The sequence below is a fragment of the Daucus carota genome, chromosome 8 (genome assembly GCF_001625215.2).
Source record: "Daucus carota subsp. sativus chromosome 8, DH1 v3.0, whole genome shotgun sequence".
Lineage (NCBI taxonomy): Eukaryota > Viridiplantae > Streptophyta > Magnoliopsida > Apiales > Apiaceae > Daucus > Daucus carota.
In genome coordinates, this window is record NC_030388.2 from 28502100 (window position 1) to 28522303 (window position 20204).

General features: G+C 35.7%; 2 protein-coding genes across 2 annotated transcripts; one reads left to right on the forward strand and one right to left on the reverse strand.

The window, feature by feature from the left end:
- The first annotated feature begins 3788 nt into the window (after positions 1 to 3788).
- On the forward strand, positions 3789 to 11948 carry LOC108199278 (uncharacterized). The gene is made up of 4 exons (XM_017367027.2): positions 3789 to 4064; positions 4212 to 4267; positions 11526 to 11592; positions 11726 to 11948. The coding sequence occupies exons 1-4, from the start codon at positions 3918 to 3920 to the stop codon at positions 11807 to 11809; spliced, it is 354 nt and encodes a 117-aa protein (XP_017222516.1). The 5' UTR covers positions 3789 to 3917; the 3' UTR covers positions 11810 to 11948.
- Positions 11949 to 12147: 199 nt separating this feature from the next.
- Positions 12148 to 17943, reverse strand: LOC108199276 (phytochrome B). The gene is made up of 4 exons (XM_017367026.2): positions 15343 to 17943; positions 14045 to 14849; positions 13118 to 13411; positions 12148 to 12758 (listed from the first exon to the last, which is right to left on the reverse strand). The coding sequence occupies exons 1-4, from the start codon at positions 17432 to 17434 to the stop codon at positions 12539 to 12541; spliced, it is 3411 nt and encodes a 1136-aa protein (XP_017222515.1). The 5' UTR covers positions 17435 to 17943; the 3' UTR covers positions 12148 to 12538.
- Between the last annotated feature and the right edge of the window lie 2261 nt (positions 17944 to 20204).

Genomic DNA, 20204 nt, shown 5'->3' on the forward strand with positions numbered 1-20204 from the left:
CGATTGGGATTTTAATGCATTGTTTTTAGTCTATGGATTTTAATGGATTGTATGGGATTTTGATTTTTTGCGGATTCTTGATGAAATGTCGCAGAGTTAATAGGATTTAGGTACAATTCTTCAAAATCCCATTGAATTTGGTGGGATTTCAAAAAACTTAAAATACACTGAAGAATGCCACAAAATCCATCATTTTATGAAATGAAAAAAAATCCATCAGCATTTGAATACCATCAGATTTTAATGGATTTTAAACAATCCCAATTGAATACCATCGGATTTCAAAGCATAATTTAAAATCTCAATTGAATACCACTAGATTTTGTAGCATAGTTTAAAATCCCAATTGAATACCTCAAGATTTTAATGGATTTCAAACAATCCCAATCGAATACCCTCGGATTTCATGAATGCAAAAAAATATTTTAAAATCTCAATCCAATACACCCCTCTAAGTTCTTCTCTGAACAAGAAAACAAATGCACGACTGATGGCTTACTCTATTCACCAGGGTCTTGATTGTGGTCCTATGTCTCTTTCCTAAAATCTGCAAGTCTTGTGGGGTAAAAGTTGTTGAATGCCTGACATCTAGGAAGAATTAGAAAAGATCAAATAAATTTTCTTTCTTGAGCATAACTTTATTTCTATGTGATCCAACAATGAGATTTAAGGCAAGCGGACATGGCCGTAGAAATCAGGCATCAAAAGTTCATAATTAATAAGTTGATTTATCGATTCAGAATTTATTAGAGATTTTTTCAATAAATACGGAATGTAATCGATAAATCGGTATAATATATTATAAAGATTAATCATTGATTTTTAAATTAATCAAGAATATTTAGAACAGTACAAGTGGAATATGCTTGGATGAGCCGGACACGTAATGTTATTTTCGGGGACTAGAATGATGATTAGATTCTATATCTATATTCACATAGTCGGGACGAGTTAGCGTCTAAACTCGTTTCCTCACCTGAAACTGAAACTTCTGTCGTTATACTTGAAATATGAACATAGGATGCAAAAATTGATATGCTTATATTTCAAGTATATTGAGCTATCAGTACTTACTTTACAGATTCATCAAAAATCATGTCACACGGAGCTTATTGAGCTACCGGTACTTATTTTAGAACAAAGGACGGGGACCAAGCAACACGAATTGGCGACTACATACGTTTGAAGCTATGTAAATGAAATTTTAACTTTTTATTTCGAAAGGATCGAATGGCTCAAGATTAATATCGAAGAAGTACGTTTAAAGTTCATGGGCTTGGTCCTAGGCCTAAGGGCAACTCCAACCCAACACCAAAACACCATTTTGGTGTCAAATTCACTCCAACCCAACACCAAATTGGTGTAAAGTTGACACCAAATGAATTGGTTGACACTAGGGGTGTAATCGAGCCGAGCCGAGTCGAACACTGCCAGGCTCGGCTCGAGCTCGACTGAAAAGTTCGGAGCTCGAGTTCGAGTTCGAGTTCGACCGAGCCTTTAATTTCAAGTTCGAAGCTCGGCTCGTAAATAGTTCGATAGGCTCGAGTTCGGCTCGAAAGCTCGAATCGAGTCACCAAATATTGACAAAAACTCGAAATATGATCGGTTCGACTCGAGTTCGATTCGATTAAATATATAAATTATAAATAAAATATTAAATATATTTGTAAAAAAAATATTTATAATAAAAAAAAATAAAAAATAATATAGGCTCGATAAGGCTCGCGAACCTTACGAACCGAGTAATTTGAAGCTCGAGCTCGGCTCGGTAAAACATCCAAATAGCTCGAGTTCGAGCTCGGCTCGATTATTACCGAATCAAATTCGAATATTTTACGAGCCGAGCTCGAATAGCTCACGAACCGTTTGGTTTGTTTACACCCCTAGTTGACACCAAATTTGGTGTCAAGTATTGATTTAGTGCAACTTTCACACCAAATTTGGAGTTTTCCAAAATACCTACTATACCCTCACATAGTTAATGAAAACAAAATTATTCCACCTATGTCCCATTAAAGTTGTTTTATGTTATATTATTTATTCTTTAATCATAATTGTTTTAAATTTTCTTTCTTTACTATTTTACTCATGTTTTTTATTTATTTCCAAATATCAATAAATTTATATTCTTATATAGAAGATATGTTTTTTAAATAGCTTTGATTAAAAAGAAAATACACAATGATTAAAATATAAATTAAATAAAACTAAAAAGTTTGCATTACTTTTGAAAGAAATGGAGATGACGAATTTCATGATTTTCTTAGTAGGTATCGACAAATTAAAGATAAGGAAACTCATTTTGAACTTCGCAACGCTTTGATCAAGCACATATGGGAAGAGCACGGGAATTCATATAATTAAGTTGTCCTCTTGAATTTATTAATGAATTTATAATCATTTTAGGTCCTTGTTTATTTGACATGTTAAAATTTAAGTACAAATTCAATATTGATATAAATAACTTAAAAAGAGAGAATATTCCATTTTATATGTAATAGATTCTTTTTGGTGTAGGATATGATGTTGATGGGTTGGAGTGAAATTTTGATTTGGTGTAGTTTTCACACCAAATTGGTGTATTTTTCACACCAAAATGGTGTCATGGGTTGGAGATGGTCTAAGAACAATATACGAACTTCTTCGCATGCTATTAACATATCGGTGTGCCACGTGTCATGCTAAGCGCGAAAAATTTTGTACTTAGATCATTTTGATTGGTTCCTATCTTTTGATAATGATGGACCCCTTGCAAATACACCAATCATCCCAATCAAAATCTCCCAAATTTGTGCTTATATCATTTTGGTTGGTTCCTTGATAATGGTGGACCCCCTACAAATACACCGACCACCCCAATCAAAATTTTCAAAATACAAAAATTTTCGCGCTTAAATGGGCACCCACTAGACAAACCGTTAACATATTTGGCTCCCTGCAAGGATGATAATCGGGTTGGACGTATTGGATTTCGAGAAAGGCAGACTTGAAGGTCTACATCAGACCGACCCAGATGGGATCAGATTAATCTGAATCTAATAATTTAGGTTTCGGGGTTAAATTTGAATTTAATTTTAGGATTTGATATACACAAATGAATATAATTTAATTAAAATTTTAAGGGTAAAAATATATCAATAACTCTAATGAATTCAATTTTTATACGATAAATATACCAACAAACTGGATATATTGTAAGTTTTCAATAGATTATAAGAGTATACATTTTTATTTAAAAACATATGAAATTAACAACTGTTTGATAAATTTAAAAATAATTTTCTGAATAAAATTTTTTATCTCAGAAACTGTTTCCACAAAAAACAAATCCCCATAATTTTGAAAAAAATCTGCTTTTTAATGTTTACGAATAGCTATCATAAATTTCAGTGTCAAAATTAAAATTTTGATTTTTTATATTATAAATCAAAATATACGAATATCAAAAAAAATTATCAATAAATTAGCTAATTTCAACATTCTTTCTACCGACACATCAACTTTCAACGGCTTATTATAAAATATAATTTTAACATGGTATATATTTATTTACAAAATTTTATTAAATATATAACATTGTATTCGGATAAAATCTATATCTTCAAATATTAATTTTAACAAATTATTAATTTTTTTAGGTATTTTTATAATATTATTATTATTTGATTATCACGATTCACGTAGGTCCATCTCCGATTTTAAAAAAAAGCCCTTTTAATTTTAGTTTAAGAAACGTGTTTGGGGGCGGCCAAATGGGTTTTATCGATTCTACCCGACCCGTAGCTAGAGCTAGGGCTCCAAGCAAATCTTTCAATTGACATATAATAACAGGGTTGTTTGCTGCATATAAGAGAGAGTCTGTTATAACCAGAGAGACAGAGAGAGCGAGAGAGAGGGAGAGATAGAGATAGAGAGAGATGGAAAGTGCAGGAGCAGGAATGGCCGAGGAAGGGAATATAGAGAGAGTCGAGGATTCAAAAGATTTGCAACAACAAAGCAAAGCACTCGATAAGCTCACTGACCATGTTGAAGATCGTCAGCTTGATTCCACTCGTGTTCAGGAGGTACGTTTTCTACTACTCTCATTATCCCTTCTATATGTATGTTTTTATTTCTCGAGTCGAGCTGAGGTTGCGTACATCTTATCCTTCTGGTTACGTGTTTTTGCATATTTGTATGTAAATTCAGTTGTTGATTGTGTTTGTGAATAGGCTATGGCATCGATTTCTGCATCCAAGGAAGCTGATTTGAATGCCATGAAGCTCAGGTTCTTTGCTTTCTTCCCTTGTTATTGATTGCAAATTTTTATTTTGAATGTCGGGTTTATATGTATAATTGAAAATCTGGGATTAGGGAACGTTTGATGAGGGAAAAGTTTAGGGTTTTTTAGTAGCTATCGTACTTGGTAAAACAATGTCGGTTCTTAGTTCGTACTTTGTTCCTTATAATTTAGAGGTGGCAATTGTTAGTAACCAGATGAATAATTACTTGATACTGAGAAGGATCTTTCTTATTTTCGAAAACTGAAACATAACAAGGACTTAATACGACCTAACAGAGAGTAGCAAAACATGAAATAACTACCCACGCTGCACACCTAAAAACGTGGTTGACTGGCTCCTAACAAATAGGAAAATACTAACTACAATTTGAAATAGTCAAATCCTAAACAACATCTAATAAGTAAATAAACCTAACAAATCCTCCCCTAAACTGATTGCAGATGCTTTCAGTTTACATTTGGCATGAGACAAACTCCAAGCTTACTGCGTAGCTTCAGGAAAACTTCAAGTTTTAGTGGTTTTGTCATGATATCGGCTATCTGATCCCTGGTACCACAATAAACCAGCTGCACCACTCCATCCTTTGTTAAGTCTCTGAGGAAATGAAACCTCACATCAATATGTTTGCTTCTTCCATGCATGACCGGGTTCTTGGACAATTTGATTGTAGAACAATTGTCGCACATTATGCTGGTACATTTACTCTGCGGAAGTCCAATCATCTCAAGCACTCTTCTCATCCATACACATTGACAAGCACAGGAAGCTGCTGCCACAAATTCCGCTTCGGTTGTTGACAATGTTACTACTGGTTGTTTCTTTGCAGACCATGATACTGCCCCACCACTCATCATAAACACATAACCTGATGTACTTCTTCGATCATCTGTATCTCCAGCATAATCACTGTCGGTATAAGCAATTAATTCTTCGCCACCCCCTTTCTTATAGAACACTCCTAACTCCATAGTTCCCTTTAAGTAGCGTAGAACTCGTTTTGCTGCTTGCATATGTGATTCTTTAGGATCGGACATGTATCTGCTCAACAAACTAACCACATACATTAAATCTGGCCTCGTTGCAGTAATATACATAAGACTTCCAATGAGTTGCTTATATTTAGTAGCACTAACTTTAGCACCTTCTCCTTCCAGTGTTAATTTAGTGCCAGGAACAATAGGATTCATCACTGGGTTACTATTCAGTAAACCATATTTCTCAAGCAACTCAGAAGCATATTTTTTTTGACATATAAATATACCTTCAGAACTTTGCACAACTTCAACACCAAGGAAATATTTCATTTTTCCTAAATCTGTCATTTCAAACTCATTCTTCATCGAGCTTTTAAAATCCTCAAACATATATTCATCATTGCCAGTAAAGATTAAGTCATCAACATACACACTGACAATTAACACCTTACCTCCTGCATTTGTCTTGACAAACAAGCTGTGCTCGTGACTGCATCTTTCAAACCCATCTTTGATGAAGTGTGCTTCAATTTTACTGTACCAAGCTCGTGACGATTGTCTCAAACCATACAAAGTTTTCTTCAATTTGTAAACCTTGTGTTCCTCATTCTTACGCACATAACCCAGTGGCTGATCAACAAACACATCTTCTTGTAATTCACCGTGTAAAAATGCGCTTTTTACATCAAGCTGGTACACATCCCAACCCCTTTGTGCAGCAAGGGCTAGTACCATCCTGATTGTGTCCCACCTTGCTACTGGTGCAAAAACCTCTGTGTAGTCTATTCCTTGTCGTTGAGTGTAACCCTTAGCCACCAGTCGCGCTTTGTACTTGTCAACCTCGCCTTTCTCATTCCGCTTAGTCTTAAAAACCCATTTTACACCAACCTTCTTAGCACCTGGGGGTAATTCAGTGAGGTGCCAAGTGTTATTTTTTTCGATGGCCTCAATTTCTTGATTCATTGCTTTTCGCCATTTGACATCTTTCACTGCTTCTTCAAATGTGCTCGGATCATCTTGAGTTGTGAAGAACATAAGGTTAATATGATTCTGCCAATCCTCGTCTTCGGATAATCCTTCACCAGAGACAAAATCTTGCATCCAGCTTGGTGGCCTTCGATTTCGTCTCTCCTCAACCTGTGTAGACTCATCTGTTGAGGTGCTGGAATCTGGAATTGCACCTTGATCATCATTGTTCATTACAACACTGTCAGATTCTATGTCAAGTAGCTCATTTTGCTCTTGCACTTCATTGCTCTGGCCCCAATCAAGCTTGTCTTCGTCATTTCTCCTCCCCCAATTCCAGCCTTTATCTTCTTCAAATACCACATCTCTACTCACAACAATTTTTTTATCAACTGGATCATATAATCGGTATGCCTTTGATTCGTCGCTGATTCCTAGCAACATGCACTGAAAACTCTTATCATCAAGTTTAATTCTTTTCTGATCAGGTATATGTACATGAGCAAGACACCCGAACACTCGAAAATCAGCTACATCAGGTTTAAATCCAGTCCATACTTCTTCCGGAGTCTTATCTTTCACAACTAATGTTGGACTTCTGTTAAGCACATACACGGTCCACATTGCAGCTTCAGCCCAGAAAATCTTTGGTACTTGCTTATCACAAAGCATACAACGAACCATATTCATTATAGTTCTATTTTTCCGCTCTGCCACTCCGTTTTGCTGTGGAGTGTACGCTGCAGTTAGTTGCCTCTTTATACCATTAAGACCGCAAAAGTGAGTAAATTCATTTGAAGTAAACTCTCCACCTCTATCAGTACGTAAGCATTGAATAAACACATCTTTCTTTTTCTCAACCAAATTCTTAAAGCTTTTGAAAGTGGTAAAAGCCTCAGATTTCTCAACAAGAAAATAAATCCAAATTTTTCTGCTATAATCATCGATAAAGCTCAGAAAATACCTCTTGCCACTATTGGATGTAGGGGAGATAGGACCGCAAATGTCGGCGTGTATAAGTTGTAATCGTTCTGAAGCTCTCCATTTGCTTTTCTTTGGAATTGCATCTCTATGTTGCTTCCCTACCAAACACTCAGTGCAAATTTCAGTTGTTCTTTTGAGGGGTGGAAGACCTTTCACCATCTTCTTCGACTCTAGTGTGTTTAAACCACTGTAGCCCAAATGCCCATATCTTCTGTGCCATAGTTGTGAGCTATCTTCCGTGGTTACTTGCAGGCACCTGGATGTATCTATCACTACTCTTGCCGATATTTTGAACATTCGATTTTCTGTCATTTTTGTCATCATTATTAATCCTTTATCTGGGTGATACAACTTGCATTCTCCATGTTGAATAAGGATGGTTAAACCCTTCTCTTGTAATTGTCCAACGCTCAATAAATTATTTTTAAGCTCTGGCACATAATACACATTGGTTACTGTTTGGATTACACCATCAACTTCAAGCCGAATATTACCTTTACCCATTACCCCCATCTTCAAATTATTGCCAAGCTTCACCGAGTGTGTGAAAGTTTCGTCCAAGTTTGAAAACCACAACTTATGCCCACACATATGATTACTGCAACCGGAGTCGAGATACCATGCATCCTTTTCTTTTGTATTTTCAGAGTCCGTAAAAGACATTAATAACATCTCTTCATGTTCGTCAACCTCGGCATAATTTACTCCCTTTTCTAAACTAGGACATTCATATTGAAAATGCCCTAGTTTATGGCATTTGAAGCATTCCACAGTAGCCTTGTTGAAAAATTGATTGCTCCTACCTCTCCCACGACCTCTGAATGATCCTCTGCCTCGACCTCTGTAGTTGCTTTCATGTGAAACTTTCAAGGCATGTTCATCTCTAGCATATGGGGCCATCTTCTGTTCATGAACTAATAGGCTGCTTTGTAGTTCATCAACAGTCATCTTATCCAAATCATTGGATTCTTCTATCGAGCATACAACATAATTAAATCTTTGAGTCATCGTTCTCAAAATTTTCTCGACAATCATGACTTGTCCCATTTTCTCACCGTGTATCTTCATCTTATTAGCAATTGTGAGTGTTCGAGCAAAATATTCATCAACCTTCTCACCCTCTGACATTTGTAGGAGTTCGAATTCCCTTCTTAATGCCTGTAGTTGAGCCCGCTTCACTTTGGTTGTACCTTGATACTTTTGTTTCATTGAATCCCATATACTTTTGGAAGTCTCTTTATCAAGAATCGTCTCCATAATGGTCCTGTCAATTGCTTGAAAAAGATAATTCTTCACCTTAAGATCTTTCAGTTTTAGACCATCAATCACCTTCTTTTCCTCCTCTGATTCTTTGTCAATTACCTTTTTCTGCTTCTCACCAGATTCCTTGTCTTCCGTCATCGTCGGAATTCCTGTTTCCACCAAATCCCAATACTCTTTCGACCTGAGGAAATTCTCCATAAGCATAGCCCAGTGATCATAATGTCCATCAAACTTCGGTATGGCCGGCTGTGCAAAACTATTCCCCTCACTTGCCATCTTTTTCACTTAAGAAACTGCAGTTTCTCACTTATCAGTCCTTTGCATAAGGCTCTGATACCAAATTTGTTAGTAACCAGATGAATAATTACTTGATACTGAGAAGGATCTTTCTTATTTTCGAAAACTGAAACATAACAAGGACTTAATACGACCTAACAGAGAGTAGCAAAACATGAAATAACTACCCACGCTGCACACCTAAAAACGTGGTTGACTGGCTCCTAACAAATAGGAAAATACTAACTACAATTTGAAATAGTCAAATCCTAAACAACATCTAATAAGTAAATAAACCTAACAGCAATATGGTTCTAATACCATTAAACCAATCCAAACCAAACCAAATTTATAAATTTGGATCAATATAAAATCACATTTAGAAAAATGGATTTGGTTTCACATTTCTCACAAAATATGGATTTAACCACATTTTCAAAAAAATATGAAGTTATAGGCAGCCTGTGGTCACCAATCAACGTTGTGTCACACTCCACTCACTCCAGCATGCTGATTTTTATTACTTGTTCCGAATGTGAACTCCTTCATCAACTTCACAAACTCACAGCTAAAGTCAGTACTTGGTTATAATTAACTTGCCCATCAGTTAAACTCTTCCGTTTATAACCATTAAAACCAGACTATTGGGCCTAAATCACTCCCGCGTTTTGTCATGTACATGTATTCTTATTGTATGATGAGTAAGCTGTGGCCTATTGATATTATTAAACTAGTTTACCCATAATTCAAATTAGAACTATAACCACATTATTAATATATGGTTTAAAAATGGTTTTGGTTCATTTATCCAAACTAAATCCATTTTATGAGAACCAAAACCAAACCAATCCACATTTTGCCACCTCTACCTTATATCGTCACTAAATTGGTGCTTTATATGATTTTTGGTTGTGCATATGCATTTTCATGATAAATACTCATCTAGACAAGAAAAAACTGCACTAACATAACTTTTTGAATGTGGAGACTTTTTCTCTGTGAAGATTGAGTACAGAAATCTAAATGTTCAAGCACATATGTGTCTAGCTATCTGCTAAGTCTTGACCATCGAACTCTTGTTTCCAAGAGTAGAGAGAGGGGTATCCACTACAGATTAGATATGAAGACTTTGGAGACACCAATTTAAAATGGATTGTATTTGAATGTAAGAAACCATATTATGTGGTTTCTCTATGTTATAATATGAATAAAAAAAACTCATGGCATGTTATAGACTTGCCCTTGCACAAACTCTTAAGCCGTGATGGAGTCCAAAAATGAGAGGTGTGAGGCCAGAAAATTTTCAACTAATTAATCCAGTTATACTAGTAATATACAAATATTGAATATCTATTTATAAAATAAATACATATATTTAGAAATATAGTGTAAGTTTTGTACATAAATCCGTAATTTTTGTAAAAACACCATTAATTCTATCATAAAATGAAGATTTAATAACTCAAGTATATTTTTCTGCGGGATGAAAATTAAAAAATAAATACCTTTACTCATAAATTTTAAAAATAAAGAATATTGCTAAGGATGTTACTCTCCACCCAAAGAATATACATCTTTGTTCCGAACTTGAGGGCACCCCCCCCCCCCCCCCCCCCCGGGTCCTTGCTCTTAAATTAGTGTCAATGTTGTTAATTTATTTGAAAAATAACACTACCTCCTTCTTACTTATATGAGCCGTTTTATTTTTACGTATACTTCAATGTATTTGGATGAGATACTTGTGTAATTAATTTCCTAATTTTTATATTAGATAATAGTTTAAAGTTTAAATTTTACATAGAACAAAATCACAAAAAAATTATCATGTACAAGCTAAGTTACCCGGACACGGGTATGGGTATGGGACACGGGTACATATCCAAGAGTCAGATTTGTAGTTTTAGGATAATTAGGATTCGTGGACATGGATCCGGAATTAGACTCGGGTACGGGGACTTGGCACTTAAGCTCCACGCAAGTAAGACTTTTATATAGCCTGATTTATGGTACATTCATAAAAATAGTGTCTACTGCACATAAATCACATCCGCTGAAAATTGAAGCATAAAATCAATAGAACAACATAGAAACAAGTCATTCATGGATCTTGATCTCTATAAATAAGTTGAAACAAGACCTAAGTTTTCATTTTGACATGGCATGTTACAAGGTGAGGTGTCCGGTTGTAATAAGAAGGATCCGACACAGATCCCATACCCACACCCATGTGTACAAGTACCTCTTTCACATGCCTGAAAATGTGTGAAAAAAGTCAAAGGGTCATATGAAAAGGGAAGGCGGGAGTACATATCTGTTAGTTTAAATAATATGTATGACTAGAATATGGTTTTACTCGTGGACAATATAAAGGACGGATGGAGTAAAAAAAAAAAAAAATTCTTCTGGTCAATAGCAACCTTTTCCTTGGAAGGAAGTGATTCTGACTTTCAGATTACTTTTTAATACATCAGTTAAGATGCATATGAAAACCTTGAAGAAAGATGGATCCAAGACCAACATAACAACAGTTGTGCACTAGGACACTATGGTGATTTATCACTTGTTCATTTGGCAATGTTTATCTCAATTTATAAGGAAAAACTTTGTTTTACATGGAAGATATCAGCCAGTGTTGGTAAAATATATGAAAGGAATTGATGGTGGGTCCTTTGGTATATGTATCTCTACAAGCTAGAACATTGCTTATTCCTGGTTATATAATATTTTCATTATTTGCTCTGTACAGTTGGTAATTTATACATTGTTTGGTACCATGTAGAGAAAGAGAACTGGCGGCTGTCAAGATTAATGCTGCTGAAATTGATATTATTGCAAATGAACTCGAGGTTAGCCTCGTGAACATTATGTCCGTTCCTATAGATTGTCTGTAAAACTCTTTTGCAATCTGTTCAACCTTTCCACGTCCCCTATAGATTGTCTGTAAAACTCTTTTGCAATTCTGTTCAACCTTTCCTGCAGATGGACAAAAAGGTGGCTGAGAGGACATTGCGCGAGCACAAAGGTGATGCAGTTGCTGCAATTCGATATTTGCTTCGTACCTAAGTTCGAACCTGGCTTTTATGAAATGGTCTGTACTACATGACCAGGATAAAATACCAGTTACTGTATTGTTTTTTGCTTCATTAAATTTATGTACAATTGTGGGAATTCTATTTTCGAGTACCAGAAGAGCATTAATATCCATGGGAACTTTGTCAAAAAAAAAAAAACCATGGGAACTCTGTGCCCTCAGAATGGATCACCTGTTTGTACATCTTAACATCTTATTAAAAGAAGGAAAAAACTAAAGAGCATTAATATCCATGGGAACTCTGTGCCCTCAGAATGGATCAGCAGTTTGTACATCTTAACATCTTATTAAAAGAAGGAAAAAACTATCGTCAGCAACAAAGTAAACTGGAACTTTAATAAGATCTGCTACATTAGAAAAAAACAGAGTTACTTGTTAGTTGGGAACTTCAAAACACTCACCATTAAATGGTAAATAAGTTGGAGCATAATAGCCTTATTACACAATGGGGCAAAGAATTGCAGATGCAATTACTGGATCTCTACTTGGTTGTAAACAGTTCCTCGTATGGACTTGATAAAAGCTTAGCCTATATTAAATTTTGTTTCCTAAATTGTTGAAACTTTGCTCTTCTGCAAGCAAGTGAATACTTGTTTGAATGACTTGCACATTACATTAGAAGAGCTTTGCATTGTGGGAGGCTGCAGTCATACCTTGTTAGAGGATTTTATCCGAACTAAATAATGGGATGATTCAGGAACCTATCCAACATTACCAGAACTATTTTGACTTACAGGAAGTTCTAAAATTATATGAAAGTAGCATCTTTCTCCCTCTCTGATATATTGAACATCGCCATCCATAAGCTTTAAGATTTTCCTGGACATGCTTAATCCTAGACCTTCTTGAGTCACCCACGCACTGCTGTTAAACATGTCTTGAATCAGTTCGGATGGAAGGCCTTCACCAGGGCAGACAATCCTTCACAGTGAAATTCAACGTGTTAAGTTCAGGATACAAGTTAAACCAAACCAAGAGAATTAATCCCCAGCATTGTAGCCTAGTGCAGAATGACCCTCTTCTCTGACAATAGGTTGAGGGTTAGAGCCCTAGTGGTCGGTGGTGTCATGTGTTCAAGTATAATAAAACTAAGCTCTAAGCCTGACTAATCTATGTAAAGTGCCAAAGTCTGTGATTTCAAGTAGTTCAACATCAGTTCTCGATTGCTAACAGCTGTAGAAGATGGTTCATGTAAGCAACTTCAGGATCATAAGCTTAAAACTAAGAGCATTAGATTACTATTATTAACAGAAGTTGCAAATCAATTTAAAGATGAATACCTAAATTCGCTGCGCATACTGGTAACTCCATTAGATATCTGCTTCAAACTAATCTGAAGTTTAATTTCTACCCAACCTTGTGGAGATGGGGAATGACGCACCATATGCAACAGAAAATTTGCTAAGACCTGTTGTATTCTTATTTGATCACCATAAACACATAGTGTTTTGATTTCCTCTGGAATATCACAAATTAGTTGCAGACCTTTTTCCCTCAGCATTAACATTCCTTGACTAACAACAGCATCTATGACACCACCAAGCAAGAAGTCTGCCTTTTCAAGCTCTAAAGAACTAACATAAGAAACGAATATGAGTGTAAGATTAACCCAAAACTTATTCATTAGCTAATAATGACGAATATTGAACATGAGAAATAAATATGAGTAACAAATTCATTACAATTAGAGTGTTTCCAAAATAGAGAAAAATGCTAAAATAGTGTTAGATGTTCTGCAATCTAGTGCAAAAAAAATAATGTTTTAATTATAAATTTTCGCATAGCATATTACAGTAATTAGCAGTAAGTTAGAGTCCTACTCTTTACAAGCTTGAACACTGACAAGTTTTTATTAACAAATAGGTCCGCTAAAGCTTAGGAGTTATTAAATGAATATAGATTTCAATATTGCATCATATAAATTAATACTTTCACTTGTTTACAATCTGTTAGCCTATATATGCTTAAAGTTAACTGCTTGCCGGCAAGTTTACAGTACTCTAAGTTCCCTGTTCTCTTTATAAAACATTTGGAGTTCCAGTAGAGCATTATTTATGTAGGTAAAAATTCCTGGTTTCACGTAATGCAGCATTCTGTACGTAAGCATATATGTAATCTATACTAGAATGTTCAACAATAGACAAGAATGGTATGCACCGGTGCTAAAAACCTTCAGTTTGTGTAATGATATTCAGACAAAAACAAACCTGTCGTCAACCTGCTCCAGATTGACATCCTTTATAATCTTTAACATCTGTTTCTCACAGGCAGCACTAGTCTCAAGAAACTGTTTCTGATCTTCAGTCAAATTCGTGGCTTCAAGAAGAGAATTAGTAAATCGTATGCCGCTAAGGGGTTTCTTTATTTCTTGGCATATGTAAGCCAATTCTTTCATTCTTCCATACGATTTATTTTCATGTTGCCTCTGCACTTCTAAAGCTTGCTGCAGCTCTGGACTTGCTATCTGCAGGAAACAGAAAGCTCCTATGACCTGGCCTTGCATATTAACCCTCTTATGTGCAGTCAGAAGAGCTTGCACGAACTTTCCGCTCTGGTCAAAGAAGGAAAAAGGGTATTTATCTGTTTCCTGTCCACCTATTGCACTATGCAGGATGATCATGAATTTTGTAAGAGCATCTGGGCCCTTCAGCCGACAACTGCTGCCAAAAACATCCCCGACCAGCACCTTCCCGATGACATCCTCTCTGCCCAAACCAGTGAGTTTTTCCATTGCCCTGTTCCACTCTGAGCAACACGTATTCTCATCTGAAGCAAATATAGGCGGAATCAGAGGGTTCGGACTATGAACAATAGCCTTGTAATCGCCTTGTATGTTAATAAATTTGTCCATAACCACTTTCTGAACAGTAACGTCCTGACCAACAAAGCACACCCCAACTATATTTTCTGTGTAGTCTTTGCTAGAACAAGCATTCACTATAAGAAAGATGGCACTATCTGTTTCCCCATTGACTGTCTTCAATTTTATCTCAATATTCTTCTCTTCTTCACCTGCGAGAATATGACTTAGTACAATATATAACCAACACAAAACACTGCATTTCTGTACCAGTATGTTGACCAATACAAAATGTACCAAAAATTCATATAATTCCTCATTGTTTAAAATATAGTCAAATCACAACAATGACAACTGGTAAAAGAATATGAAGTTAGCAACTTGCATATAAGCTCGTGACCTATAAAAGTGACTTTTACAGTAGAAACTAGAAATTACATTGACATGGAAGAACTAATTCTGAATTTTACTTTATTAAGGGAGGCATGTGGATTTGTAGTGCTTTATTGCAAAATATACCAACCTATAGTTGAAATTTATCTTGTAAAGGACAATAATAACAGCCTACCACCATATTAGAAGGCAATAATATGTTTTCTGATGTACATTACATATATCATAGAATCTCAATGGCTTTGAAAAAAGGACTACATATCTATATGTCTTGTAAATATATAAAGCAGACATTAGATGTGAAAGAAATACCTCTTAATGCATTATGCAACAGGTTGTGAACAGTTTCCGCTGATTCCTTATAAGCAAGATCATGAACCAAGGACCTTCCCATTGCTTCCGCAACTGACAAACCTGTCAATTCAGCAATCTTTGCATTCCACCCATTTATGCGGCCCTCAATATCCACCGCAAATATGGGAGCTGTTGCAGTTTCTATCAGTCTAACCATCTCTCTAGTAACTGAACTGAGCTCATTAATAGTTTGCAACTCAGTGGTTTCCACCTTAGCAAGTGCAGTTGTCTTAGGATTACTCTCCTCCGCATTATTAAATGAGTCTCGTAGAATAAGACGCAAAGAATGGATTGCATCCATTTCAGCATTCTCCCAGGGTAAACTACGGCCCTTTACCACTTCCAAAAATGCCTTGAATGATGAGCGTGGGTGCATCATCTGACCATCGTCTTTGTCCTCTGGATGATGCTTTGCACCACCCCATTTGATCTCCTTCTCCGTGTGAGACCGAAACCAGAACAAAAAATCCCTCGAGGTGATATAAGCAACAGCCATCCCACAAACTTCATTTCCAAGTGATGCTGCGCCCGGATATCCAGCATCAACCAAACTATCAGTGCTCAACCCAGTTGAATCCCCATGGAAAGCCAATAACCACTCTACAATATCCTTTATCTGAACTTCAGTTGGGGTCACGCCTAATGGACAGTACTTCCCTTGGTAGTAAAGTGCAGCACCGTCACACTTCACAAGGTCCATAATACTAGGACTTGTTGTCACAATGCCGGTAGGTGAATCTCGAAGGAGCATGTCACACAACAAGGTTTGGGTTCTTAGGACATGTTTCTCCAACATTTGGGATGCCAGTCGCAATTCCATATTGAGTTGGAGTGCAAATGCCTGCATTAAAAATTCACAAGCATAGCGGAGTGGGAATGGGATGCTTCTAGCAGACGTGTGATGGCAAACAACTAATCCCCATAGTCTGGTAGAGTTCCTCCCCCGCGTACCTTCCTCACCAGTCGCATTGACAATAACTGCCATAGCCAATGACGCAATTGATCCCATGTTAGCCATGTACTGAGCATGGCAACCATGAGGAGCCCTAAGAGTTGAACCAACCAAACACAATGGTTGCATAAGTGAATCATCCTGGATTACGGGAACTGATGTGGCATGACAATCCACAATCATCCTAACCCGATTTTGCTGAAACAGAAACCTAGAAGCCTGAGGAATGTCAGTTGCAGGATAGTGTAATCCAAGATAAGGATCCAAATCTGGCCTCCTGCTCTCGGCCAGTACTTCACCGTGTTCATCCTCATGAAACTTATAAACCATGACCCTATCATATCCAGTAAGCTGCTTCACATTGTGAACAACAGCATCACATAGAAGCTTGATATCTCCACTTGGAAGTGACTGCAGATGTGAAATTGCACGCACAGCTAGCTTCTGTGACTGCACAGCCCCCGCAATTGACAGAGCAGGATCCTCTGTCCTTGCAGGCTCCAAGTCAATTACAATCCCAACATCAATCCTATGTAAAATTGCATAAAATGGTTTTCTAGAATTCTTACAATAAATCCAAATTGGGTTCAACAACGCAATTTCACGAGCCCTAAAAGACCTTTCCAACGAAGCTGCCCCCGTAGGAGTGAAAAGCGTTCTCACATCCACTCCAATTCTAATAAACTCCGGTTTCTCAATATTAGGGACTGATTGTGGGGAGTGACAAAGCATATCTCTTGCATTTTCACTATAACCAATAACTTGAAAAGTAGACTCATTAACAGCAACCATACAACCAAAAGGCTGAATAAGACCCCCTCTTTGTATTTTAGACAAATATGCAACAATTTGTTGTTCAGGTACAGAATCATTATCAGTTCTAATAGACTGCGAATAATCGAAAGATTTACCAGACTCTCCAGATTGCTCATACACAGCATGAAGCCTAGCATCTGTAGTATACTGAGCCACTGCTTTACTAACTGTCTCCCTCACATTTCGAGTCCCTGAAAACTGACCTTGATCCTGACCAGAAGTCTGGCTCTCATTCTGCTTCATAGGTGAATGTGTTGATGCTTTGCTGCTCCCTGATGCCATTTCTTCACAGAAACAAAAACAAAAAAAACAATCACAGAATCAACTTCAGTATAAACAAAACTCAATGTATTTACACTTTTCCTCACTCCCAAACCAAAAAGATCAAATCTTTGATAAACCCTTTTCAAATCACCACCATAATTCACTCAAACCATGTATCAAATACCCAACTCATCAACCAAGAAAAGGGCTTATTTCCTTCTATAAGTTAGTATCATCTTTTTGTAAGTAAAGATACAAACATTCCAAGAATTCATGGTTAAAAGGGGTTATGCAAGAAGTGATGAGAATAACATGAACTTGGTTTAGTTCATGAAAAAGCTTGCAAAACTCAACCAATCAATATCAAGAAGAAGAAGTGTCAGCTCTGTTGAGTATGTGTGTGTATATTATATTATATACAAGTAGAGAGTATCTGAGGTGAGAATGGACGTGTGGCCAAAGATAGAGATCTGGAGTTTAGACAATATAATAAAGAGGAAGGCTTTGTGTTCGGTTCTGTGTGTCTCAAACTCATCCACGTCTACCTCAACAATTTTTTAGTGAAACTACAGTGGTCCCATGTCCATTTTTATAATCCTTCTGGTCCCGTTTAATACATAAATTAATTAAAAAAATTATTTAGAAAAATTATTTAATATTTGATTTTTATTCAAATATAAACAATTTCAAAAAGTAATTAAAAAATTTATTTTATTAAAATCTTATAATATGTGTCAATTAATATAAAAAAATTATATAAAATGGGGTGGGATAGAGGGAGTGTGTATTATATAATTTAAAGACATATAAAATCTATTTTAAAGTATAATTTTTTATTTTTTAAATTTTGAAATAAATATTTTTAACATGTCATGAGTATTTTCAACTTGGGTTAAGGTCCTTAGCATATGTATGCTAAAGACCTGTTAAAAATCATACAGTTTCCTGGCCGTTGATACATATCCAGCGGCCAGGATTAAAATAAAATTTTAGGATGTCCAACGTTTTTTTAGCGCCGGAAGAGAGAAACCCTATCAGCGCTAGAAAAGCGCTGGACGGAGGAAAAATGAGTTTCCCCGTCCAGCGCTAAAAAAACGCTGGACATACTAAAATTTTGTTTTAATCCTGACCGCTGGATATGCATTTAACGGCAAAAAAACTGTATGATTTTTGACAGGCTGCTAGCATACATATGCTATAGGGACCTGGACCCTTTTAACTTATAGAAAACTGAAAGATGCATGTAATTTGGGCCGGAATTTTACATGACCGTTGAAATATTTTTTGTTTTAAAAATAAATTTGCAGTTTTTATAAAGAACTACATCATTTGGTCAACTTGATTTATGATTCATATTAATTGTGCAAATCTGTATTCTGACATCTGCTACTGCAGTATGAGTTTTGTCGATTTTTATTTTGAACGATTAGAAAAATTGCTCAAAATTCGTATTATAGACGTGGAAAAGATGCGGAATTAGTATGATATTAGTTAAATTAATTAGTAAGAATATAATATAGATTATAGAAAAGTTTTTTCCTTCAATTATATCATCTAAAATGATGAGTAGTTACTTTCTAAAAACAATAGTTTATCATAACTTTTAAAATGTCATCGTATGGTTTCTAAAATCAACATCTTTATGACAGTGGACTAAATTAGACATATGCGGACATTATGTAAAATTTGCTGAACTTGTATTAATTAACTATATTTTACATATAATATAATAATATTATTAAGTACCTATTATTCATAATAAATTAGTTAAAATTATAGACGGTGGGAATGACAAGAGGAGTGTACAACTAGCATATGAAATTTTGAGAAAATTATTCATATATTTTTAATTTTGATATGTCAACTTATTTTTAGCTAAAAATTTTAAGAAATTAGAGTTACTCTTAATTATTATCTAAATTTTACAGCAGAGATAAGAGAATAATGACCATCATATATAATTGTCCGTGTAAAATATAATTAAGAGGAGATAATGGATTGGAGATGGCCCTCATAATTTAAAGACATGAAATGCAGTACCTTGTAGTATTTGTGTATAAATTTCAGCTCCTTGTAAAACCTACCAGAGTGTTGTTTGATTGATGATAAAGACTTTGTTTCTTTAATTTAAAACCACACAGGTAATGCAGGTTGAGAAATAAAGAGCAACAGAACAAGAAGACGACTGAATAAAAGCTACTATAACATTTTTGGACCAGCTAGCTCTCTGGAATTTAATGAAATATATTGATTATTGCATCAACTTTATTTAAAGTGAGATTTTTTGGAGTTTCCACCTGATATTTTGTTCTCGTGCATTGCTAGATTGACGAGCAGTTGTCACTTATTTTAATATCAAATATCGCAAATGTGCCCGTAAATTATAAAGAGTTCTAGAAATAACATATTCTTTAATTTTTGGTAGTGGTCATAAACATTTAAATATATATACAAAATAAGCAATTGATGTTACGGAAGTAAGGGACTCAGGTTTCTTCTAAGTAAAAAACTTGCAAAAGTCCAACTCAAGAAAGTATATTCGTGTTAACATTTCACATTTGTGTATTTCCGTTCCAGCTAATCTGACTTTTAAATTTTGGTCGAGATGACTCTAGCATCTTCATCTCTAATAAGTTAAAAGCACGATACAGACAATAGCTTTTTTGTTGGAAAGATGAAACTGCCGTACCGGAGTCCAAATCATGGTGTAAGAATAGCTCACCACCCCCACTCCCCTCCTCGTGGGTGTGGTGGGGTTTGGGGTCCTCAACAACAACCATACAAGAAC